Source organism: Podarcis cretensis (assembly GCF_951804945.1).
Source record: "Podarcis cretensis genome assembly, chromosome: 12".
Classification (NCBI taxonomy): Eukaryota; Metazoa; Chordata; class Lepidosauria; order Squamata; family Lacertidae; genus Podarcis; species Podarcis cretensis.
Genome location: NC_137181.1, coordinates 57,995,820 through 58,023,283, shown reverse-complemented (window position 1 = coordinate 58,023,283; position 27,464 = coordinate 57,995,820). Strand labels below are relative to the sequence as shown.

Sequence of the window (27,464 nt, the reverse complement as noted above, 5' to 3'; positions counted from 1 at the left end):
CTAAACTGACACAGAAATTGCATTAGCCTTAATCGCGTGAAAATCGAAATTTTTGAAAATTTCTTCTGCGCCCAATTTTGGACCAAAAAATCTTTTAAAATGAATTTGAGGTTATCTCATGGGTATCTACAGAGAAAATATTTTTGAAGAAAATCTGAGTCGTGAGAGCACGGTCGAGTACAGTCCGGAACCCCGGACGCTCAATGAAAGGGACGCTCGACAAAGCACCACTCTGCGCATGCGCAAAGTGCAATTTAGTGCTTCTGCGCATGTAGCAAACCCGGAAGTAACCCATTCTGGTACTTCCGGGTTTGCTGCGGACGTTCGACGAAATGGACCCTGTTATGTGCTGAGTTGAATAGGATCCAAAATGCAGCAGTCTGATTGGTCCTAGAACAATAGGATTCAAAATGCAGCAGTCTGATTGGTCCACAGGAGCCACCCAATCCAGCTCCAGATGGGAGTGAATCCACAACCTGATTGGCCTACAGGAGAATTCTGGAATTAGCCAATCACATGCAGCCCATTGTATAAATAATGTATATAAGGCAGATACTGTGGGGAACTTCCATTCCTCCTCACCACTATGAGCTGAATAAAGAGCATGAAATCTACTCTCGACTCCGAGTATATTTCAGACCCTAAATGGGGCAGATTCAAAACAAGGTACGGCTGTATTAAAATCAGGTCATTTGACGTGGGATGACCCTAATAGCTTACCCTCTTGTGTATGCACGGGGAGGGGGGGATACGACCCATGAGCAGTGAGGCAACACTGTCAAGATACTACCATCGGAACAGGGGATACAGGGATCCTCTGAAAGTCTTGCAAAGCAGTTCCTCTTCCTGCGGTGGGGAAGAGGGGAAGGGGTCAGGGGATGCTGCTGGGAGCCCCAGCACAGCTTCTGGTCAAGCTGGCCAGGAGGGAAGCACGCCTCTTCCGTTGCCCACCTTGCGCAGAGGGGTAAAGCACAAAGAAGGAAGGAAAAGGCTGGGGGTGACAAAGTTCTTATGTTGGGGACAAAACTGGAAGAAGCCACTCCCGGATTCTGCTAGCGATTGAGGCAGACATGAACTTTGGGGTTCCGCACTGTAAACAGTTTTTGCACCAAATAAAACCTGTAAAAGACAGGTCAGAGTCCTGCCTGGCTACTCGCGAGCAACCACCCCTGCCATCTGACACAACACATTTCAACTGCAAGAGCGGAGGGAAAGAAATGTTCTGCACCCGGAATGGCACTGACAGGGACGTGGAGCAGAGAGGATGGTCTCTGCTCCAGACTCCCGTGGTGTGGATGTAACCATGGAGGTGCAGCGTAAGCACTGTGGCCCATTCTGCCACCTTGCCCTGCCTGATTGGAGCAAGATTTTGCCAAAATCGGCACTGACACTGGTACCGCTTCTGCATTGACGTAGGTGGCAGGGCAGGAGGTGGCAGGGCAGGTGGGGCACCCAAGGAGCTGCTGCCACCTGAGGCAGCCGCCTCAGCCTGCCTATGAGCTGAGCTTGCATATTAAGGGCACAAAAAACCCTCTTCGAGGTAAGGAATTTTTCAAACCCAAAACACATAAGGCACACCAACATAATTAGGAAGGCTAATACTCAACTGGTCTTAACCAATAGGTCTGAACTAAACTTGAGCTATAGCATGTGCTGTTAGAGTTTCAGTGGCCCAAAGGAATGGAAGTAATGAATTTCCTTTTTGAATTCCAGATACTGTTTTTGTATTTGCAAAAGTTTGGTGTGTCAAAACCGACCAATGAAATGAATTTCCAATGTCTCTGTCAGGTATCTCAGTCAACTACTGTAAATCTGAATTCCTCTTAAAAAAATTACGACCTAAAACTGAAAAATTAATTTATTTTATGTCTAAAATTACAATATGTGCCAAAATAATTAAATATTTAGAAATTCATATGTTTGCATTTATATGCAAATTTATTTTAAATCCAATTACACGGAAATTAGAAACATACTTAAAAAAATCTCTCAGCTTTAGAAACCAGAGGCCTTTCTTCTGGGTATTGTCGGCCAGAGGGTGATAAAGAAGGACAGAACTTTTTTCTTGTATGCAACAACGGCAGCAAGGATACTCATCGCTAAATATTGGAAAACCCAAGATCTACCCACACTGGAAGAATGGCAGATGCAACTGATAGACTATATGGAACTGGCTGAGATGACCGGCAGAATCCGAGACCTGGGAGAGGAGAGGGTTGAAGAAGATTGGAAGAAATTCAAGATTTACCTACAAAAATATTGTAATTTGGTTGAATGTTAATAAGGATGCTAGATCGCAAACAATTGAGCACCACTAAAATAGTTGGAATTAGGATGATAAGTGAGATTGAGGAAAATATAAATTTTTTTTGGAGAATTATTAATTATATTTAAACGAGCAGGACATAAGAACGCAAACAAGTTGATAAATTGCTGGCAAAAATTTATAATGATGTAAGTGGGAGTGGGAGACGTGAGGGAGTCCAAAGAAGTTATGAAACTATGTTATGAAATATGTTACATTGTTTACTAATTTTGTATTGGTATTTAAAAATCTCAATAAAATATTATTAAAAAAAAAATCTCTCAGCTTTGAGGAGAACAGCTACAATTCAAGTGTTGTTTCTAGCAAGTTTTCTATTTTTGTTTCAAACTTTATGAATCCTTCTTTCTGATAATTTTTTGAATAAATGGCAATTTACAGTAGTGGATTTTATTCTGTCCCTAAAAAAAAAGGCTAGACTAAATTAATCCTTTTGTTCCACAGAATTCAATCTGATGATGAGGTATACATCACACACACACACACACACACACATACATATATATATATACATTCCGCCCTATACCAAGAGGTCTCAAGGCAGCTCACAGAACAAAACCAGAACACAAAACCACAAAATATATAATCAAAATAAAAATAACACTACAACAAAATAAAAACTACTCTGTACCCTATAATCAATGGGGGACCAAATTAACACTGGGTAGACACTGAAATCAGACTTTCTAAACATCTCTTGTTACAAGCTCTTCCATTTAAGAACTTTAAACCAAATCTACTGAACTCAGTCTACATGTCTATTTTATAGTTTTGTTTTTCATCTTTTAATTGCCTTCTGTTGTTATGATTGTTCACTCGGTTTTATATACATTATAAAATGAAACAATGAAAACAAACAAACCGGAAAAAGGAAATGGAATTTCCAATGCGATTTACCTTGTAGATTTTGCAACGGCAAAGTCATGATGCCTCCTGCTGCAGCTGCGGCCACCAGCCCTTGGATGTTGGTGAGATTAGCGGTAGGCAAAGTCAAGACCAGTCCTTGCTGGCCCCCCAACTGACCCGCCATGTTGAAAGGAATAAGGATAGGTTGATTCAGTGCTGGCGTGCCTCCTGGCATCACCCCTGCAACAGCTGAGGCTAGCTGCTGCGCCGTCAGTAGTGGCTGAAAGGAGACGTAATGAACATATTTTAACATATTACAAAATAAAGGCATAACAGCACGGCTGCAGTGGTTTCACTTGAGCAGCCTCCCCCAACCTGGTGCCCTCCAGATGTTGTTGGACAAATTCCCATCAGCCTCAGCCAGCACAGCCAACCTTCAGGTATGACCGGAGTTGCATGTTGAGGTCCCCAAGACACCCCCCAGTAAAACACAATTGACACCTGATTTTAGTTTAAGGATTTTGGCATAATTTTGGCCACAACTTTGGACTCTCCCCCCTGCCTCCACCTCACCTGGCTGGCAGCCATGCCCCTCTGTAGGCATCCAACCAGGTGCCACAGAGGGGCGTGTTCAGCAGCCTTTTGCTGCAGCGCCAGCCTCTCCCCGGCCTCATTCTTTGCCATCGTCTCGTCACCCACCCTCCACTCCCTTTGAGTTAGGGTTAGGTCATTGGCCTTGCTATGGACCTTAGGTTGGTTGCCCTGGTTGCCCAGGGGGCCTGGTAGGAGTTTTTCCATTTGGCATTTGGCTTTTTGGTTTTTTCGCCTACCTCGTAGCAATCGTCACAACTTTTGTGGTATTGGTGGGTAGGTTAGGCATTGGAATAATGTGTTGTGGTGTGTCGAAGGGCTAGGTGTGGCCATCGCCTATGCCTTCAATTTTTGGGTATTCCATTAAAGGAATCTGGTGGTCGTGTATTCTGTCCGATGCCTGCTTGGCGGGAGGCCATGGCACGACCCTCGGTGACATCGGGGTGAGCCTATAGTTGGATTAGCATCAACAGGTGATGAACCACTGGTGAATAAAGCCACTTGTTTTAGAGATCCAATGCCTAAGCCAATACCTTTTCACTGCTGTAATCAATAAAGTTGTGGCCTTTCCTTGCCCATTAACCTTATATCACGTGACCTTGTGTATTCATTTCACATTGCGGGGGTCGGGTCCTCAAACCACAAATTAAAATTGCAAACAATGTGAGTGGTTGCTTAGGCATTGGTTGCAACTATCTGACCCCGCACGGGGACAGACTGACATTCGCACGCACACAAAGTCAGAAAGGGAAAACATTTTGGGGAGAGAGACGGGGCTGGGTACCATACATCACCTCTCCCCAAATGCTCCCAGGGGCTCTTGCGTGGCCCTAGCCCCTTGCCAGGGTGTTCAGACAAAAGCATGGCAAGCCCTTGGGTTCCTTTAACGTAAAACCCTTGCAGCAGCAGCATTTTAGAGGGGCAGGCACAGCCAATCCATGCTCCTCCACCAACCAATCTCTAAACCAATGCCTAACCGCAACCTTACAAGTTGTGACGATTTGCTACGCAGGAGGCAAAAACCAAATGGCACCAGCCAATCAGCCAAATGGACAAAATTCCTACCAGGCCCCTGGCCCAAAAGCAGATGACCCCATGACAGGCATAGCAAGGTCAAGCGAACAACCCTAAATATAGGGAGGGTGGGCTGGTGATCCAATGCGCGCAGCAAAAAGAGAAAGCTCAACGCTTCGCGCAGGATATTTAAAGGCTATGGCTGTCAATCACGAAATGGCAACATTCAAATCTCCCCAGCAACAGAAAGCACATGTTAACAGTGGCCAAACTCCTATCCCGCCCAGCAACAGTGGGTGTCTTGCTAGCCCCCACCGCAACACGTGCTCTCCATGAAGGAGAACACACTTTGTAGTCTAAAAGCTCTGGTGGACACCATGTTGTGCAAACTGACCCAGAGCCTGTGACTTACTTCTGGTTTGTTTTAGATTACTGACTACAATCACAGGGCGTGGGGCCAGCAGCATTTAGAAATGCTGGATCATTTAAATCAGGCACGTCCAACTCCCAAGAGACTGTGATCTACTCACAGTAGACCGGCTGTGATCTACCCATTGTCATTGCCAGAAGTTGTTGAGGTTTTTTAGGGGAGGGTTGGCCAATGGCGATCACTAAACTTCATACCTGGGACACCTCTGCGATCTACCGGTAGATCACAATCTACCTGTTGGACATGCCTGATTTAGATTAACTAGTTAAAAACACTTTTAATTGACTGAAAAGGTGTCCCAATCAGCCAGCAGTTGTAGATACAGATGATATGGATACAGATATAGATACAGACATTGTTCTTCACTGTGATTAAAAAATATAGCTGGCAAGTGCCTTCTCAAAAGAGGCATTCTCTCTTTTCCATTACGTTGAAAGGAACACCTCTTCTAAGATGATGCCTCCTACAAGAAATTTATGTGCTGTCTAAAAACAAAGGAAAAAATGCTCCTGGCATCAGAAACATTGTTTTTACCCATATGCAAGTTTCGCTGATTAATCAACTAAAAGTAATATGAACAATCAATTTCAATTGATAAATTTGCAGCGAGTCTATATAATAATTTATGAAAGGAAAAAATCAGTGCATGAGAGCTTTCTCAGGCAAAGCTTTCTAGAGAAGGTGTTGCTGCACTACAACTTTAATGTGCAAACAGGCTTCCAAGTAAATATTTCGTACTCCATGTGGTCATTGGCCAAATGGGGGCCCCTGGTGGTCTAGGTTTGCCCCGCAGGCCAGAGAGGTTCCAAACCCCTGACGAAAACACTAACTGTAGGTATCCAATGATATTTTAAAATGCAGTAGCTATTTGCCAAATTTGGTGATAATTAAAGCCTTTGTTTAAGATTTGTAAATCACTTTTCAAACAAAATGCTTCCCAAAGCAGTTTAGACACATCCAGCATACCAGTAAACCCAACTTGACCTAACAACCAAAAATAAGTTTGTTGGCCTGGTTTTTTATACTAACATTCCTTCAATCATATTCTCAAGGTGGTTTTCAAAAGAACAAAGCAATTAAAATATAAATACAGGGCTGTTCTTTGTGTTTGCATTTTGCTTAGGTATTCTGCAACAGTAATAGTGCAATAATAGTACATTAGTAGAGGATTTGTACTGAACATCATTCCACTTTATTAGTTGCTTCCCCAATATGAGCACATTATGGCCACTTAAGAGGGCCGCTCCTGCACTGCTGTGCAACAGAAGTGGCCCAGAAAATAAACTGGAACATCTGTGGCATAAACAGTTACAGGATTTCAGCAGGAAATTACAGGACTCGTATTTATTGGAAACAAAGAAGTATGTCCGCTCCTAAACATTTGCAGGTGCAAACAGTCCTAAAAGTGAGTTCATATATAACTGTCCCAATACAAATCATCGCCAAAGCACAACAAAAAGGACATCTGGGTGGACCAACTGTTGTCGCATAAACAAAATATAACTAAATTTGTAACCCCCCCCCCAAAAAAAGCTCGGGTGGTCAATCTATAACCCACATGGAGTTGTTGCTCCACATATACTTTTTATACAGCCCTGAGATCTACAGATGAAGGGTGGCATACAAATTTAATAAATAAAAATAATATAGGTCTGATTTCTGGCAGTGAGGACTGCTCTACAGGCTGCCCCTTCCCATGAGTAAGCAGATCTGTTCGGAGATCAGAGGAAGTGTGTTCCTCTTTGCTGCTCTCAGTCTCTCTTTAGGAAAAACAATACTCTGCTCCTTTACACTCACAAACACTGATTTGTTGATTTCCTCTGAATTCTTTCCAGTTTCACATCCATAGCATATACTAGACCAGGTTGGGTAATATGGACCCCACCTGTGCTCTGAGCTGCACCATCTAGAATATAAGTATTGGTTGCTCTTGAAAGGATGGCTTGATTAAACCCAATCACTGTACATTTCCTAAGAAACAAAGCCAAACAACTCTTTTGAGCTGGCATCCCCCAGTGGGCAGATCTGCAAAAGCTGCCGACTATAGTTCTGGGGGTGCTACTCTGACTGGCTTTGGCCCTTCCAGGTCATAGACAGAGGTCTCGAGCATCACATGCAACTTGATGGTTTTTGTAAAAAAATAAATCAACGACGCCAAGCATTGAACGTGGGACCTTCTGCACGCACAGTTTGTGCTGTACCACTGAGCCTAGGACCCTCCCCAAATATGGAAAGCTTCACGAATCTGCATGTAATCCTTGTGCAGGGGTCGTGCTAAAATTGCTGCATAGTTCAAATTTTAATATAAGTGCTGCCAAAGCAAACACAAATTCTCAGCAGCTTTAGCAGACTAAAGCTCGGAGGGTTCTTAGGAGAAACTTGTGGCAGTTCAAATGGCACCAGCCCATTTAATTCTCCTGTGGAGATATGCTCAGAAACTGGGGGCCAGAATGTCTGCCAGCTCTTCCCTAGCAGCCTGGCTCCGTCACTTTGTAAACAGAAACCCTTCAATTTTTTACTTAGAATTACAGCACAATCCACATAAATACTTGTTGGCTCCCAACTAGGGTAAATGTAATTTGAAACAAAGTCTGTGTGCAACACACACAACTGTCAAACCTAAACTGTTGAATCAAACTTACATTAAAAGTCCATTTAGCAGTTTCACATCAACTCAGGCTGTATTTAAAGCAGAAGGCTGATGTGAGGCTCCAGTAACTTAAATTAAGGAGCAAAAATCCCTAGCCCAAATCTGAAATTTGGCTTGAAAACTGTACATAGATTTCTATCTTTTTAAAAAAATGAGATGAACAAACTCTCTCACACATGCACATACACACACATTTTAAAAATGTTAATTGCTAAGCATACATTTCAAACGACAGCATGCAGCCAAATAATTCTACTTTATCCATTTAGCTGATTGTTAATATTTGCTTTCAGAAAAGCAAATTTTATTTCGAGTCAATGAGAGAAACTGACCTGCGGCCCGACAGGGAACGCTGGATGGGACTGACTGGGTTGGTGCTGTTCAGATGTGCTTGTATCAGACAGTGCTGTGTTTCCTCTGGCTCCTGGAATTCAAAGAAAAAGCTCTACCTTAATATCTAGCCTGGGGACCGGCACATTACATTTTGCTGTGATGTCACATAGCATCAAGCTGAAAATGATATGCTAAAGCGGTTTATCAATAACTCAAGCGCTCAAATCACTTATCAGCTGCATAAATTATGCGAACATTCATTCAGGCCAGCCTACTCACTCGGAGGGAGATACGGAAATCTGACAGCAGTGAAACTGAAGCCATCATCAACACAGCTAATGTGGATTGCATTATACATCCATTTACATAAAAAAAAAAAAAATCGTACAAGCTCTCTGCAGGGGAAAGAGCCTTTTTTTTTAAATGCTAAAGTGAGCAACAGCTATCCTAATTTCATAGAGCAAGAATTAACTGGGCCAAAGTAAAATGACTTCTACTGTTTATCTCCGTGAAAGAGTAAAATATCTGTAAAATATCACGGTGCAAACTAGTGGATCCAAGGCAATTGGACTTCGCACAGATGAAGAGTCAGGGTTTGGGACTAAGTGTCAGCCTAGGCTCTACAAATTTCACAGAACGAGAGACTAGAGGTACTACTTGAGACTAGAGGTACAGGGTCTTTTAAAAATTGTTTTAGTTCTCCTCCACGTAAATGCCCCAATGGGTAGACAACAGAGGAACATAACAGAAAGAGGGCTAGATTACACTTTCTTACTACATGCAATGTACCATTCATTTGGGGAAGCGTTTCAATTAAGTTACTGTATTTTTCGCTCTATAAGACGCGCCAGACCACAAGATGCACCTAGTTTTTGGAGGAGGAAAACAAGAAAAAAAATATTCTGAATCTCAGAAGCCAGAACAGCAAGAGAGATCGCTGTGCAGTGAAAGCAGCAATCTCTCTTGCCGTTCTGGCTTCTGTGATAGCTGCGCAGCATGCATTCGCTCCATAAGACGCACACACATTTCCCCTTACTTTTTAGGAGGGAAAAAGTGAATCTAATAGAGCAAAAAATACGGTACTTCACTGGCAGCAGGACGCATTGCCATGCCACCTCAACTGACTAGTATGTTCTGCACAGATTCCAGAATAGTTTTAAGGAGGGCCAGCCCAAGACATTGGGGCACCTGAGGCAAGCCACAAAATAGCACTGACACCCCCCTTCCCTGCCACCAGAGAAGAAGGGGTGAGTAGTGATCTACATCAGGGAAAATGGCATGGGGGGGGACACTGAATCAACCCAATGGAATCAAAGGTTTTTGGGGGGGAGGGTCTGCTCCGAATCGTGGTGGGCAGGTGTACCATTGTAGAGGTGGCATTGACTTCAAGGAGTGCACAGCCACAGCCACGGGCACCCCAGCAGCAACAGCGGACAATGCATTCCTGGGAGGCCAGATCTGCCGCCTCATAGAAACTGGCACCTGAGCCAGTTGCCTCACCTTGCCTCATGGGTGGGCCGGCCCTGCTTCTAAGAGACTTGGAACCAAATCCTTGCTCTGGAACAGACTGCCCCAGTTCCTAAACCTGCCCTCCAAATGCTTTGGACTACAACTCCTATCAGTCCCAGCCTGTATGCCTAAAAGGTAAAGGACGCCTGACATGGCAGATGAAGGTGATGGAGTACATGGAGCTGGCGGAAATGACTGGCAGAATCCGAGACCAGGGAGAAGAGTCGGTAGAAGAAGATTGGAAGAAATTTAAAGACTATCTACAGAAACATTGTAAAATTAAGGAATGTTAGAAGGATGCTGGAATGAAATTATGTGGCTTTAGCAGTAATGTTACAAAGGGGTATGTAAAAATGGATTGTTAATAGGTGAGAATGTAAAGTTATAATATATTAAGATAAATTATTAAGATAAAAGTAAAAATGAAAAGGATTTGCTGAAATAACTATTTCAACTAGAATACAAAAAAGGGAGGTGTGAGGAGGTCAGGGAAACAAGTAAATGAAAGACAAGATATGGAAAGGTTGATTTGTTTTTAATTGTTTTTACTTTTCTGTATTTTGTATTTTTTGCTTTTTTGCTTTCTTTTTTCTTATTCTTGTAACTTTTTTGAAACTTCAATAAATATTATTTTTTTAAAAAAAAAGAACGCCTGACAATTAAGTCCAGTCGTGAACGACTCTGGGGTTGCAGCACTCATCTCGCTTTACAGGCCGAGGGAGCCGGTGATTGTCCGCTTCCGCAGACAGTTTTTCCGGGTCAGGTGGCCAGCATGACTAAGCCGCTTCTGGCGAACCACAGCAACGCACGGAAACGCCGTTTACCTTCCCACCAGGGCGGTACCTATTTATCTACTTGCACTTTGACGTGCTTTTGAACTTCTAGGTTGGCAGAAGCTGGGACTGAACAACGGGAGCTCACCCCATCACGGGGATTCGAACCGCCAACCTTCTGATTGGCAAGTCCTAGGCTCTGTGGTTTAACCCACAATAGGAGTCATTTAACCCTTTCCCCACTCAAGACTGAACAACGGGAGCTCACCCTGTCACGGGAATTCAAACCGCCGACCTTCTGATTGGCAAGTCCAAATGGAACAGTGGTTTAAACCATAGCACCACCCACGTCCCCAGCCTGTATGCTTGGAGGGTGCCAATCAGGACACTTGGAGGGTACGAAATAGTTACCTGCATGCCACCAAGTTCCTGAAAGAAGACCTATGCAAGCAAGAAGCTGGGCCTCAGCCCGTTGTACCTGGCTGTAGTACCCCCCCCACCTCAACACCTAGTAGTGCTATTGCCAATCAATCTGACCAGAGCCATACTTCCTCTAGCAGCTAAATTGGGGTAGGAATATGTACCCATCTACTGATGCAGTTCAATATCCACTTAGAGATTACATGCACAAAAGCCTGCTTCCAACTTCTTATGCCTCAATAAGTAGATAGAGGTGTGTGCATTATTTCTGCAGGTGAATGGCTATTAGTAGCAAATAAAAAATAATAATAAATCAATGAAGCAGAAGCCGGCCTGTTTATTGTTTCTGGGGCAGGACGCATGAATCCATATGGCAAAGAAGCGACAGCAACACAGGTGCCTGTGTATTCCAGTAACAATTTTTAGGATTTCTGCCAGACAGTTTGGTGTAGATTTTGTTTTCTGTGGTTTTACTGATGGCTATAGAAATGGAATTCTAACTCAACCTTAATAAGATCCTCTCATCCCACCCCACGTTTGTCCTATGAATAGCAAGTGCAAGGCAATTCAGAACTATTTTATTGCCACGCCATGGTCTGTGAAGGAAAAAAAAGGGATCTGATTCTGCCATACTTATAAATTTTAAAGAAGGTATTGTCTGCTCATTTAAAACAAATTCTTCTATATATTCTCCAAGGGGACAGACTTATAAATAATGTAAATGTGAAAGAAATACATCACCACATTAAGGTACAAATAAAATAGACTGCTACATATTATTCAATTGACTTCTATCTCTATAGCAATGTGTCAATCTTAACAATATTTTATATGGGGATTAAGCAATAAATGCAGAGAATCATTAGGCAGAAACCTGGGAATCTTATTAATTTGTAATTTTTAAAAAAACACAAAAGGAAGTCAGAGAGGCACATTGGTTTGGGAATACTTACAAGTGTTGTATTGAAATTCTTACATTGATTTAGAACAGGTTAATAATAAAAGCATGTTTATGTTTCTATAAAATGAACAGAGCCAACATTGATATCACATTTAATGTTCTTCCTTTCTTTAAAAAAGAAGTTTTTTAATGTATATGAACTCACAGTTGGCTATTACATTATTATTTTTAGGACACAGGAGTGATCAGAACATTAATTTTAAAATAAAACCAGTGCAATTGTACATTCCAGTTCAGGAGACGTGGAGCACACAGTCACCAAAGAACAAACAGATAAAGCCAAAGTTCCACCCAGGATTAAGTGCAATAGCTTAATAGAGGGAAAAGGCATAGTCTTATTGGTATTTGCCACTTAGGGAAAAAAAGTAACACAAAGTAGAAATACTAATACATGCAACCTCTTTATATGGCTTACATATGTTGTGGCAATTTCAACAAATTCATATCCAAATTGCTCAGGTTATGTCTGTCAAAGTGCATGCTGATGTGGCTCAGTGGCTAAGAAAATGAATTGCAAGTCATACAATTCCCGTTTTTGCTTCTGCTATGTTCTCAGTAGAGTCCTCTTCATACAATCTTTGCACATACAGTGGTACCTCGGGTTACATACACTTCAGGTTACATATGCTTCAGGTTACAGACTCCACTAACCCAGAAATAGTGCTTCAGGTTAAAAACTTTGTTTCAGGATGAGAACAGAAATCGTGCTCCGACGGCGCAGCGGCACCAGGAGGCCCCATTAGCTAAAGTGGTGCTTCAGCTTAAGAACAGTTTCAGGTTAAGTACGGACCTCCAGAACGAATTAAGTACTTAACCTGAGGTACCACTGTACACAGAATATGTATGGGGGTGCGGGGCGGGGGGAGACATGGAATCCCACCAGGAAGCCCCACCATATGTAAGTTTGATTTGTGGGATCACGAGTCTCATATAACCAACATGCTTAAGTCTAATTAATGCATGAAGGGGTTAAAGCCATAGAGTAAGCTGTCCTGCCAGGCTTACCTAGGTCACTCCCCCTCACCTTGGGAGAAAATAGGTAATCAAGCTTATTGTTGTACCTCAGTCTACCTGAAAAGCTCAGCGTGTAAAGAGGTCTGAGATGGCTGCTCTAAGCTCAGACTACATGGTGCTTTCAAGTGTTCTTATACCAATAATTTAGAAACTTTCACCCCTGCAATGAAGCCAAGTTTTACTGCCTGTGTTTTCTGACTAATGTATGGAAAAGCTCATGAACTTGACCTTTGGAGATTTGTAAGTAAACCATTTTTAACTTACCAAATGTGTGGTCTTTTTCTATGCTAGGGGAAAAGAAGACTACTTTTGAACTTGCAAGGGCATATTTTAAAGGTCTAATAGCCTATATTTCCACGCTTTACTTTGCTGCACATTTTATTATTTTAAATCTCTGCTGGGGTTCTCTCGTCAACCAGTACTTGCCCCAAACCTAGATCTTGGTATCCAGGAATTCTCCTTTTATACCTGTTTGTTCATTGCCAACCAACACAACTGACAGTCAGAACTTCTTGTGTTTAAATACTGCATAGCCAAATTCTCTCCACATCATCTTAAACCTTCAAAAGAAGCCACGAGTAGTATTGGAGGCAGGTGTCACCCCTCACTGCTCATGTAATGACAATATTCTCCGTCTTGCTTCTCTGCTGCTTTCACCCTAAGGATCAGTTACTACAACGAGAGGTTTTCAGTGAAATCATTCCAACAACCAGGTGAGCTTTGTTTTGTGAAAGAGACCCAAACTGACCCTTTTGGATTGTCTAGTATAGAGTCATAGATTTGGGGCAGACATTGAAGGCAATCTATCCACCTCAAGGCTCAGTGCAGGAACTACAGAGCAGGATTCGACAGCATCATCCCTCATGCATTGGTTCTAGCCCAGCAACAGAAAACATGTCTGGTCCTTTATGAAGGTCCTTCAAATGTGATTCACAAACACGTCAATTCACATATTAATTATCATCTGATGAGCTTGTCATGTTCTTCTCCACTGATAGGTGCTATAGGCACATGTTTAAAAGGCCGCACCTCTGTCAGTTAAAATATGATGGAAGTTGCCATGAAATCATCACATGATCATCACATGAAATACAGTAAACACATTGTTATGTACTGAAGTTCTCATCCTGGGCCAGCAGGGGGATACTGTAGATAGTTATGCAAATAAGGGATTGAAAGTGAAGTTCAGTGATTGGATAGTTTTAGAAAATTGTTACAGTTACATTGTACTGGAGCTCTATATAAGCAGGCTGACTGAACCCTTCAATTCAGTTCTGTCCTGACCTGTGAATAAACAAGAGCTGTTTGAAGAATCGCTGTGTCGTCTGATATGTTCACCCACAACTTAACACACATAATTAGGCAAATCCTTCCTTGGTGAGAAAGAAAGATGTTAGCAAAAGGCTATTCAGATGTTAACTACCACATTCACATATAATCACTGAGAAAATTGATTCTTCAGGACTTATGTCCATGAAAGATGACAGCATTATTCTGATTATTTACATCAATTGGCCTTGGCATGGCCTTGGCAGCATTCTTGTTTTCTCCTGTAATGAAAGTAATGCATGAGCTATAAAAAATTAGCCCACTATTCACTTCTCAAACACCTTCCTCAATCTGTCTAAAAGTAATGGGCCAGTCCACGCATACTAGTTCAGGGACAACCTTCATGGCGCCCTTCAGATGTTATGCACTACTACAACTCCTACAATTGGCCATGCTGGCTCAGGCTGATTGGAATTGTAGTCCATGGCATCTGGAGGGTAGCATATTTTCCTTCCTCGCTTGATTACTGAGACATCAGGCGATGGCTTTCAAAAGTTATTGAGCCATCAGAGATCAAGCCCCGCATGCAGAGCTGTCATGTGACTTCTTCCTTTAAACCCAGGGTTCCTTACTGAACCTAGTTCCTTACTGAACCTAAAGCACACACCCCCCCATTGAATTGAGCAATGACTTATTTTATTGTTTAACAGAATATAAACAAATCATTTATTTGGAAGAAAGCAAATAATGTAGAACACCATTTTCAGTGCTTGTACAAATAAATTACTGTCAGACCTTAACTATCTATAATACTAGTTCCAATAATTTACAAAGTGTGTCCATTTTTCAACCGTTCTAGTTTTCTGGTTATTGTTGCACCTTCTATGTAACCCACCCATTGGTTAATTTATCTAACTCTGTGAGATCTAAACACCTCAATAACCCACACAGTCATGATTATTCCATTTATGAACCCTCGTAATTTTTGCTAACATTAATAGATTCATAAGTAGAGATTTTATGAACACCTCATTTTTTAAAAATAATAATCCAATGAAATAAAAACAGCAAAGGTCTTAATCCCAATCCTAACCTTGAAGTTTCTGATATTGTGGTCATTACATTTCCGAGCACAATTCAAAGTGTTGGTGCTGACCTTTAAAGCCCGAAACGGCCTCGGTCCTGTATACCTGAAGGAGCATCTCCACCCCCATCGTCCAGCCCAGACACTGAGGTCCAGCTCCAAGGATCTTCTGGTGGTTCCCTCCCTGCGAAAAGTGAGGTTACAGGGAACCAGGCAGAGGGCCTTCTCAGTAGTGGCGTCTGCCCTGTGGAACACCCTCCTATTAGATGTCAAGGAAATAAACAACTATCCAACTTTTAGAAGACATCTGAAGGCAGCCCTGTTTAGGGAAGTTTTTAATGTTTGAAGTTTTATACTGTTTTTAGTGTTCTGTTGGGAGATGCCCAGAGTGTCTGGGGAAACGCAGCCAAATGGGCAGGGTATAATAATAATAATAATAATAATAATAATAATAATAATAGGTTTCCAATAATCATGTTCCACCTGGCATGCCCACCACATATGAAGTAAACAATGAGATGCACATAACCAACATTTGTGGCTCTGTGGAACGAACGACCCCAACTGAGATACATCTCACTCCAACTTTGTCTTCTTTCAGACAACAGGTAAAAACCCATCTTTTTCACCAAACTTTCAGTGACAGATTAAAAGTCATTTTATGTGTTTTAATTATGCTATGTATGGAATTTATTAGAATTATGTTAATGCTTTTGTTTGTTACAAGTCATGTTTTTATATAATTTAATATAGGATCAATTTCAACAGGATTACTCTGAGCATGGCTTTGTTAACTGTCATTTTAAGTCTAGTTCCAATTGTATATATTTTTTAAATTTTAAAATATTTTTGTCCCATCCTTCCTTGATTCGCACCTAAGGCTGTTTATGCAACAAATAAGTTACCAATTATACCAAGTGAATTCAACAACAATAACATTTCTATTATGCCACCTATGATCTATTCTGTCATATATGATCTAGTTGCAGGGGTTGGACTAGAGTTGGAGTCCCTTCCAACTCTAAAATTTTACAATTCTATTATTCTCATAATAATAATAAAAATAGAGGAAGCCAAACAAACAGAACCACCAGCAGCAAAACAAAAGGAGTAGGCTAAGATAATGCTCAACCAAACATCCTTTTAAAGACAAGGTACCACAAATGAGAAGTTCTTGCCTCCATTTCCCATCTGTCTCTAAAATTAAGCATATGTGATGACCAGATTTACACAGAAGAAGGCAATCCTTCTTCTGGGTTCAGATGTTCAAGGTGTTAATGCCAAAACCAGAACTCTGAACTGTTCTCAGAAACAGCTATGATAAAATTTCAGCAAGCAATCTGGGGGAAGGATTCAGAACAAGATTCTTGAATATATTCAAGAGCTTTAAAAATGAACTTATTTTTAAAGCATGTGCTTTGGGTACTTTTTGTACCTCACAATTATAACCAGAGACATAGCTCCTACGAAGGCGGAATTAATAATATGTGGGAACCTGCATACATTCTGCTTTTCGCAGAGGTATTTTAGCATGAAATTTGGCATAACCTTAAATGGCTGCACTTCCCGTTGCACAATATTCAAGAGGACTCTGGTTTGAAACTCAGCACCTGATTTGTCCAGCTCTTTTTCCGAGCCAGTTTAGCAATGCCTGGGAAACAGCATACAATTTCATGTGTATGAATGAGGCTTTACACAGCCTCGATATGAGATTATTCATGCTGGCTTTCCAGGATCAAAGAGGGATGTATCCTCCCGATACCCATATCTCTTTCACTCATGCACTTGTACTCCACTTAGCCTCATAGGCCCTTCTCCTAAGCTACCCACTGTATAGGAATTGCACCAGAAACAGGTTTTGCTTGAAAACCAGAAGAATGGCCAGAAGAAGAATTGTGAGTTAAGAACCAAGAAAATGCAGCAAAGCAAGAATTTCAAGCTGGCTGGGAGCTCCATCGCATGCAGCAGTCCTGGTGAAAATTTATTCTCTGCCATTTATTACTGTCTGTGAGAGCATAGGTGAAAACACCCAAGAATGAAAACCACAGCCACAAAACATTCAGATAAGGCCATGATTCTTTGTTTACTTGCAGTGCTCTCTATATGAGCCAAACGGGAGAAGGAAAACTCTGATCCTAAAACTCTGCTGCCTTGTGGGATATCTTTGGGAGAGAAAAAAGGCTAAGTGAACCCTACACAAATCTAGAGTCTAAAGCAGATGGATGGTGCTTTGTATACCTCCTTCCAGCAATTCCTGCAGACAAGCTGGTGCCAAATGTATCGCTCTGCTTTTCCTTTAACAACATCAGTGAGGCTGAGAAGGGGGTCTTGTCCTCTGGGTACTGCCAGAGGTGCACTCCATTGTCTCTCAAGACAAACAGATGCCAACAATGAAAACTACAATAATAGTGACTATTATTTGGTACATAACAAGGTAAAGGATGCCTGACAGTTAAGTCCAGTTGTGAATGACTCTGGGGTTGTGGCACTCGTCTCGCTTTACTGGCCGAGGGAGCCGGCATTTGTCCGCAGACAGTTTTTCCAGGCCATGTGGCCAGTATGACTAAGCTGCTTCTGGCAAATCCAGAGCAGCGCACAGAAACGCCGTTTACCTTCCCGCCAAAGTGGTACCTATTTATCTACTTGCACTTTGATGTGCTTTCAAACTGCTAGGTTGGCAGGAGCTGGGACAGAGCAACAGAAGCTCGCCCCATCGCGGGGATTCGAACCGCCAACCTTCTGATCGGCAAGCCCAAGGCTCAGTGGTTTACACCACAGCGCCACCCGCGTCCTCTATTTGCTACTTAGACAGTATCAAAATAACACTGTGCAGCAGTTAAATGACTTAGTAAAAATTTGCTGTAATAGGCAGAAATTTGGATCTGCCTACGAAATTCTCAGGTCTGGTTCAGACACTGGCTGCTGAAGTGTGTGTGTGGGGGGGCTTCTGGAGCCTTGATCAGGGGTCTTTCCTCTTTGCTGGTAAAACTTCAGCACACAAAACACATGATCTAAAACTAAGTTATGCACACTTTTTTAAAAACATACTTAGTATGACAGAACGTGGGATATTCTCAAGATGAATTATTATTATTTTTTACAATAAAGTTGGCAGACTTTCATCTGCCATGTAAGAAAAGAGCAGGTTAGGGTTGTGAGCATGGCTAATGCTGCACTAAATGCATGAAAGGCCTGGTGCTATACGGGGGACAAAGAAAAAGAAGAAAGGGGGTCACGAAGGGCCGGTTTTGCTTGTTGTGGCTGCACATCAACAGTTGAAGCCTCAAATTTGTTGCTGTCCCCTCTTCCTGAGCAAAGAAACCCCTCTACCGCTGCTTGATCAAGTCATAGCCACCACTACGAGCTGCTTTGACTTATTCTGCCTGCTTATCTATGAAACTGCTTGGAGTGGTCATTCAGAGTTTTGGAGCAAGTTGGCATCAATAGCTAATGACACTCGGCTGTATTTCTCCCTAACGCCTGAATGTTAGGGAGAATGGAGAGGCCAACCAGTTCTTGGATGCAGCAGCGAGATGGATGAGAAAGTACAAGCTGAGTTGAATCCTAGCAAGAGAGAGGCACTGTGGGTAAATGGTTGCCATGTCTGAGAACTCCTGGATGGGGTTGTCAGACCCCTAAAGGAGAACGTTCTCTATCTGAGAGGGTTCTGGATCCAGCTTTGTCACTGGAGGCCAAGGTAGCCTCAGCAACTAGAAGTACTTTTCACCTGCTAGTACATCAGCTGCGACCATTCCTGGACCAGGAAAACTTGGCCATAGTAATTCATGCATTGGCTACACACACACACACACACACACACCCCTAGCATGCCAGTGCAATGTGCATCGCAACACAGCTCCACTCCATCTCTCTTCTATTTAGAGGCTGATGCAAGCCTTACATCCATACATCCATACTGAGCACAGGGGAAACGAAGGAGATCTATTCTCGGGATGATCCTGTATGCTAGACATTATCAAATTAAAATGTCCCTGAATGCATAAAGCATTCAACAAACCAGATTCAATCTTTACTGGTTGGAAACTAAAGAGGACCCTCTACTTTTATCATTTAGCCCAATCCCAGCTTCCTGGCAATTCGAACTACGTGATACACATTTTTGTCACATTCACGCTTAACACTTTTAGGTGTTCAGCAACCCCTTTGCTCATTACTTTTTCGTTCTCTCATTTCCACGCAGCAGTCTATTATTTACATTTCCAACCCCACATCTTGATTTATACAGTTTTGCAAAATAAAAATGCATGTTCATATTGGAGCATATTGTATTTTTACACTCTAAATGAGAGCTGAGAAGCAAGGTCACTACATGAAATGGGAAGAGATATCATTGTAAAATCATGTTCCTTATTTAAAATAAGCTGTCGCCCCTTCCCCCTGCCTCTCCCCACCAACCCCACCACCCTGAACGGTGCACAAAGATCCCTCCGTTAATGGTGCGTGCATCTTTTATGAACTGGACCCTGCCCATTGTGGGTTGTAGTTTCTTTGCTACTGAATGCATTAGCACACATATAATCATATTAAGGTCACAAAGACTCTATCAATTTTCTATGAATTCATACAATATTTCTTTTGCTGTTAGCACTGCTGAATATAGTGGCGATAAAGGTTGCCTATTAGAAGATGGACAGTTGAACACATTATTATTTTATGTTGGACAGCTGATCCCTAACTAAACAGGGCAGAAGACGCTCTAAATTAAACTTCCTTTCTTTCTATTCTTGCATCCTTACTAAATGCCAAAGGGGGAGTATGTTAAAAGAACATCTATTATTTGGAGCAACTGCTACTATTTGCCTTAAAAAAATATCACTAGCAATCAATTTCTCATGAGGTTCTTCACTCAATTTGTATATGTTTTCATCTGATTATAAAGTAGAAACGATTTTATCTTTAAGCAGAGTTGTAATCCATGTTGTAATCCTTGCAGGGTTTACTAATCCCAAATGTTGACCAAGCTCATCTCCCAAGATTAGTTTCTCTTACTTAAAAATAATAATACACCCAGTAGATCTAACCTACTGATCTGCCATTTAGCCTCAACAATCAGAAAATATTGGAATCGGTCTTTCATAACTCTTTACCTAGAACCATAAGTTTCAGAAATTTGCAAAAGGCAAGGAATGCTGATATTCTTTCTAGCCTCCCTTATTGGTTTCTAAATAGGGTTGCCACCTTTGTTCTGGCAAAATATAGGACAGGATGGTGGGGGCTGGGGGCAACCCCACCCCCCCAATGCTGAAATGACTTCAAAGCAATCCATTAAAATCTATTGCAGCCTAACCGGATAGCCCCTCTGGAATTTGTCGCAGCCACACATGAATTTGTAAATTTGTCTGTGCCTTGCTACCCAGAGCTTAAATGGACGACCTTTCATATACCCTTGCACACATGCGCAGAACTGTACAGTGATGCATGCAGGCCAGGGCAAAAATTAAAGAGGGGGGCATATTCTGATGTGGGGATGAACTATGTTCCACATATTAAATTTATGAAGGAGATAAAATAATATTAGAGGGCAGTGGGGAGGGCAAGCCTTGTGGGGAGATACTTCTCTCCCACCCTCCTCTCTCAAACATCATGTGGGGCTTCTGGGCTAATACAAACTACATCCTGTATTGAATCAACACAGGACATAGGATTTTACACTGAAATAACAGACAATCCTGTATTATACAGTACAGGTGGCAACCCTGTTCCCAGGGCAAACAGGCATCAGCACTGAGAACCATAATCTTCGAGCAGGGGTAGGCAAACAAATGCTTTTGAATTCTGGTGCTGGAGGAGACTCTTGAGAGTCCCATGGACTGCAAGAAGATCAAACCTATCCATTCTGAAGGAAATCAGCCCTGAGTGCTCACTGGAAGGACAGATCGTGAAGCTGAGGCTCCAATACTTTGGCTACCGCAGGAGAAGAGAAGACTCCCTGGAAAAGACCCTGATGCTGGGAAAGATGGCGGGCACAAGGAGAAGGGGACAACAGAGGACGAGATGGTTGGACAGTGTTCTCGAAGCTACCAGCATGAGTTTGACCAAACTGCGGAAGGCAGTGGAAGACAGGTGTGCCTGGCGTGCTCTGGTCCATGGGGTCACGAAGAGGCGGACATGACTAAACAACAACAACAAGGCAACCTAAGGCCCAGGGGTTGGATGCAGCCCAATTGCCTTCTCAATCCGGACCGCGGACGGTCCTGGAATCAGCATGTTTTTACATGAGTAGAATGTGTGCTTTTATTTAAAACACATCTCTGGGTTATTTGTGGGGCATAGGAACTTGTTCTTCTTTTTTTTCTTTCCAAAATATAGTCTGGCCCCCACAAGGTCTGAGGGACAGTGGATAGGCCCCCTGCTGAAAAAGTTTGTTGACCCCTGTCTTAGAGCAATGAAGCAGGATTGTGTTTCCCCTCCTCAAAATTATGACCATTCCTTTAGCAAACTGCTACCTTTTACTCAAGTGGCTGGGAAGGTGCAATATATATATATATATATATATAATCAACCAACCGCTAGAACACAGAACTTAATTAAGTTTGGGTTCTCTGGACTATTTGCATTTATTTACAAACATTTGCATTTATTTACACATACTGTACTTGTGAATCCCCCTTGCAAACAAATGACATCGCTCCCACATCAGTTCTTTAGGGTGACAGCTAGCCCCCAAGTTGCTTTAAACTCAACTCCTTGTGGCTTTCTCAATCCTGCTCTCAATCTGTGATGCATTGTTCTTTTCACACACAGAGAGACACCCCCAACTCACCGTGCCCCCACCCCTTGCTAGAGGACTGAAATCGGGATGAGTCATCTTTTTTGACCATCACCTAGCCTTCTGGAGCCATATTAGCTCCCATGGAGACCCAGCAACTGAATTTTAAACGCCATATTTTTGTCAAATCCAGGTACTGCCTCAGGTCGACCCACACAAGGGCAACCCACCCTGATAATCCCAGAAGTCTGATAGGAAACCCACAACAAGCCCTTTTGGAGTCAGAAGGCAGATCAGGCTTGCTTACATCAACAGATAAAATAAAGTACTCATGGGTAAAAACTCAAGTCCGTGCTTGAAATGGCACTGGCAGCAACAGTGGGAGAGCTTATTCATAAGGAATCCATTCTGCTAAGACCCAAATCATTATCAATTCAGCTACTTCAGATTTTGGATCTGAAGCTCCGAAGCTGTTCACAGGAAGCATGAATCAAGATACCAGCTTAGAAGCCAATGAGCAACCTTGAAAAAACCCAAAATATTTAATTGGTAGAAGGGTTAGGAGTGCAGAAGAGGGGTTCTGCCCTGGAAAAAATTAGCATCTTTTCATTACTGAGTTGTGTTTTCACCAGAGTGTGTTAAGCTGTGAGAGCAGACAGGAGATGGTGCTTTATGAAACTCTCTCTCTTGGTACTTAGTCCACTATTCTGGTCTTGCTTCCAGCAGAGTTTTTGACAATTTCCTACTCTGCTCTGCGGTTTTTATGCAGCCCTACGGGGCGGCTGAATCAAGAGTCTCATTACAGGTTGTTCAGCTGCTCAGACTTTGCTGAGACTCTTAAAAGAGTAGCCCCACAGAGAGGCATACAGTAGGAGCCAAGCAGTGAGCTAAGGAGATGACAGCAGTTTTGGTCTGTAGACATAAGGCCAGGGTTTAAGATCAGATAAAATTACACGCGGAAAAGAAAGAATAAAAATAGAAAACCCTGCTACAAATGAACATGCATATAGCATGCATTGTGAAATGTTTGTGTTTGCAAAAATTCTGATACACCCAGCCCCCCTCGGCAAGACCTCAACAGCATGATACCTATAGCAAAGATCTCATGAAATGTCTCAGCAGGGCAAGTCATTATTTCAAATGAGAGCATTGGCTTCTATCTGTAGCAACTCATGGTATATCTGTGGCTGAAGATTGTGTGTTTTTGACTGAAATTAACCTGTGATTCTGTTTGCAATACAAAACCCACCAAAGGAAATGGCTGTGACAGAGCTTGACAAAGGATTCCCATATCATGTCAATTTAGCTATACTGATGCAGGTTCCTAGGGAAATAGTTCACATGCCTGGTTTGAGAATATGAAAAGCAACACGCACCCCCATACAACATGTCTATTCTAAATTCAAGAAGAAAAAATGTACTGAATGAAGAAAATAAATGCTAATTTGTGTTTAAATATTGGAGAAACTGGAATTAATAAATTGAGGAACATAAGTATTAGATCTTAAAACAGCATAGACTCAAGAACAGAAAATGTAATAAAATATATTGTCTGATCTACAGGGAAATCAAGAAGATGTAGGAATTTTTACATATCAGCCCATGAAAATACTTACCTTGAAATAAGTATGAGTTCAATAGGACTTAATCCCAAGTAAGTGTGAACTGGATTACAGCCTCAGATTGATTCAGTCTGATTGCTTTTATAATGCATAAAACTTGGTGACATGCTGAAAGATCATCTCCAAACATCTTTATGGCAAAACCTTTCCATAATAACATGCTGTGCGGATAGCATGTATGCAAAACAATTCAGGTCACCTACTGAGTCAAAAGTGACTGACAACTGGCAACTGAAAATGGCCAGGCTGTTCAATACCTACCAATCTTTCAGAGGCAAAATTAGGCGCACTGGTTCTCACACCAAATCATGTGGCTTCCGTTTACCTTTCCCCCTTCTCTGCCTACACTCAATTGCTATGAACAGCCTGTCTGCTCCTGCAGCCTTTCGAGGCAGGCTGCGCTAGTAGGATATTGGCCATAACAGTTTCCTATTTATTAAAATAATTGTGGGTACGGAACCCTTGATCTTACAATGGATTTATTTCTTGCATTTATAGCTCACCTTTTCCTCCAAGGAGCTCACAGTTGCATACATGGTTCACCATCTGACCTATCTTAATCCCCACAACAAGGGGGGTAGGTAAGGCTAAGAAGCAAGTCAGTGGCCCAAGGTGAGCTTCATGGACAAGTGGAGATTTGAACCCTGCTCTCTCAGGTCCTAGTCCAATACTCTAACCACAATGTGGAGTAGAAAAAAACAACAACCATCATTTGCTATCAATAGAAGGGAAGAAGTAAACATCATTTTCTGTCTGTGTGTCCCATGGAACATATCCCACTCTCAGGGGCAAACTGCATGTTAGGAACCACTGGTGACCTTGAGGGGGTTGGGGGGGGAGTGCCTTTGACAAGAGCACATTCTGAGCATAGAAATGGGTAGGTAAAGGTAAAGGGACCCCTGACCATTAGGTCCAGTCGTGACCGACTCTGGGGTTGTGCGCTCATCTCGCTTTATTGGCCGAGGGAGCCGGCGTACAGCTTCCGGGTCATGTAGCCAGCATGACTAAGCCACTTCTGGCGAACCAGAGCAGCGCACGGAAACGCCGTTTACCTTCCCGCCGGAGTGGTACCTACTTATCTACTTGCACTTTGACGTGCTTTCGAACTGCTAGTTTGGCAGGAGCAGGGACCGAGCAACGGGAGCTCACCCCGTCGCCGGTATTCGAACCGCCAATCTTCTGATCAGCAAGCCCTAGGTTCTGTGGTTTAACCCACGAGAGGAGTCATTTAACCCTTTCCCCACTCAAGCCCCCACACCCCACAATCAGAAGCTTCTTTTGCCTTTTGGAGAGCTTCAAATGCAGGCAAAGATTTGCTGAAGAGCCAGGGCTGTCTTAAGCATATCCGGCGCCGTGTTGCAAAGATCCTTCCGATGCCCCCCCCCCCCGTTTCCCAGAGTTGTCGACCTTTCCCCAAGGATCTGCGGGGATCGCTCTCCTCCCATGGGGGCTTGGGAAGGAAGCTGCACACCTGCCAGCCATATGGTTGACTTGGCACAGCTGGTGGGCATGCAGGAGGGAAAGAGGAGGTCACCGGCAAAGCCACACAGCTCCCCCACTCGCTGGGGGTGCCCCTGAGAGGCCGGCACCCTGGCCCAATGCACCAGTAAACCCAATGGGAAAGACGGCTCTGTTAATAATAATAATAATAATAATAATAATAATAATAATTTATTATTTGTACCCCGCCCATCTGGCTGGGTTTCCCCAGCCACTCAGGGCGGCTTCCAACGAAGATGAAAAGTACACTAAAATGTCACATCTTAAAAACTTCCCTGAACAGGGCTGCCTTCAGATGTCTTCTGAATGTCAGGTAGTTGTTTATCGCTTTGACATCTGATGGGAGGGCGTTCCACAGGGCGGGCGCCACTACCGAGAAGGCCCTCTGCCTGGTTCCCTGTAACTTGGCTTCTCGCAGGGAGGGAACCGCCAGAAGGCCCTCGGAGCTGGACCTCAGTGTCTGGGCAAAACGATGGGGGAGGAGACGCTCCTTCAGATATACTGGACCAAGGCCGTTTAGGGCTTTAAATGTCAGCACCAACATAAGACGGGCCTGTTGGCTCAGGGCAATGGTTCATCGAGTCCATCATCCTGTTCTCACAGTGGCCAAGCAGAAGGCCTTAAGCAGGACTCTTCCCTGCCAAAGTTTACATCAAATGGCATTCAGAAGCCTACTGGCCCCAACAGTGGAGGCAGCACATTGGGTTTGTAGCCACGGTGGGCTGTGTTAGCCTAATCCTCATTCAAAGCCTTTCAAACCTGTATGAGTGGATTCCATTGCAAATTATGCACTGTGTGCAGAAGCACTTATTTTTGTCTGTCCTGTCATGGCACCCACTCTGTGGAATAGTTTGCTTGGGAAAAATCCATTTGAACGGTATCGTTATATATTTCAGGCCAGGTGTTTAAGACCTTTCTTTATCTGCCAAGCATACCCCTACCCTCCGCTTTACAGTGGAATTATAATTTTCTGTGTTGTGTTTCTACGGCTGTACTTAGTTAGGTTATTTTGAATTAATATTCAATACCAGTTGGGGTTAATAGAATTAATTCTTACTGACATGCTGCCTGTTGCCTTGAAGTCAAGGAAAGGGATCTAAGAAAAAAGTGAATAAATAACTGTGAAGAATCCTATATTTTAAATATTGGGTTTTAAAAGGAATTTTAAGCTATGCCACTTGCAATTCATTCTCTTAGACAGCAATCTTAGACACAAATACTAGGTCTTGAGGCCGACTGAACACAGTAGAACTTACTTTTGAGTAAATAGGTATAGAATTGTGCTGTAATTATAGTAATGCAGTAACTGCAAAGCTCAATTTGTAAACAAGTATGAGGTTGTCTATATATTGTTAGTATATTAAACAAGTACCCCTTTTGCTCATATATAAACTCATTTTTAAACATTGATATTTTTGACGTTCCTCTGAAGAGCATCTGTGGAATACTATGGCAACTCCCCAAATAGCAACAATGGATGAACACCAGCTTGAGAAATTCATGTCTATATTATTTATGAAGCTACAATTCTCCTGTAAATAACCCAGTTGTTAAAATGATATGTATCTATGTAATTGAGTCTTCTGTATACAAATAAATAAGGCTTTATTGCAATGTCAGAAGTTAACAGACCAGTCAATAAAATCAATAACTCACTTTTTCTTGCTTATATATCTACCTTTTCTCCACCTTTCTTGTGTCCTCTGTTTGTTCTCATTACATATTAACACTCAAAGGATATATTGTGCTTATGTTACTGTTTATTAAATGGCAATGAGCAAAAAAAGGCTTAGGAATCACAACCTCAGCAATTTAATAGACAGCCTATTTGTTGTGTGATTTCATGTATACCTACTGGAGATATACAAGGAGGAGAGAAAATGTCTCTCTTGATATATCAGAGAGCATGATATTTTTTAATATGAATGACTAGATGAAGGTTTAAATAAATTAGGTTCATGTTGATACACTTAGCTAAAAGTGCTTCAGGCCTGTATTGCATTATCCCATAACTGCTGTCAAAACAGTGCTGCCAAATTACAGCCTAGCACCTCTATTGCAAGGTTGTGTCAGCATTTCCAATTACAAACTAGGTTTTTTCAGAAGTTTCTAACTTATCCATTAAAAAAACTAAGCCTTTAAACTGCATGCATATAACCCTCATACTGGAGTTATCAAGATAAGGCCTATACAACACACATTCAATTAGTTGGTTCTTTTAGTACAGAAATCCGAATATTTGTATAATTTTTCACAATGCCTTTTACACATGTATTAGTAATAATGATAATGATGAAATACCGTATTTACACAAATCTAATGCGCCATCAAATCTAATAGGCACTCTAATTTTTGTGACATAATTTGGCCAAAAAAGGTGTGCATTAAATTCAAA

General features: G+C 42.3%; 1 protein-coding gene and 1 long non-coding RNA gene across 3 annotated transcripts in view; one reads left to right on the top strand and one right to left on the bottom strand.

Annotated features, from left to right (window-relative positions):
* The window catches only part of POU6F2 (POU class 6 homeobox 2), a 297,725-nt gene that overhangs the window by 139,778 nt on the left and 130,483 nt on the right, over window positions 1-27,464 (bottom strand). For both annotated transcript variants that reach the window (XM_079947581.1, XM_079947582.1), the window contains exons 3-4: window positions 8,187-8,278; window positions 3,221-3,449 (exon numbers count right to left, since the gene is read on the bottom strand). In XM_079947581.1, the coding sequence (XP_079803707.1) occupies window positions 3,221-3,449; window positions 8,187-8,278 (321 nt within the window). The remainder of the gene's footprint in view (window positions 1-3,220; window positions 3,450-8,186; window positions 8,279-27,464) is intronic.
* On the top strand, window positions 1,712-26,691 carry LOC307199686. Its single transcript, XR_013832122.1, has 4 exons — window positions 1,712-1,788; window positions 13,156-13,200; window positions 23,511-23,601; window positions 26,502-26,691. It is a non-coding gene; the product is annotated as an uncharacterized lncRNA (long non-coding RNA).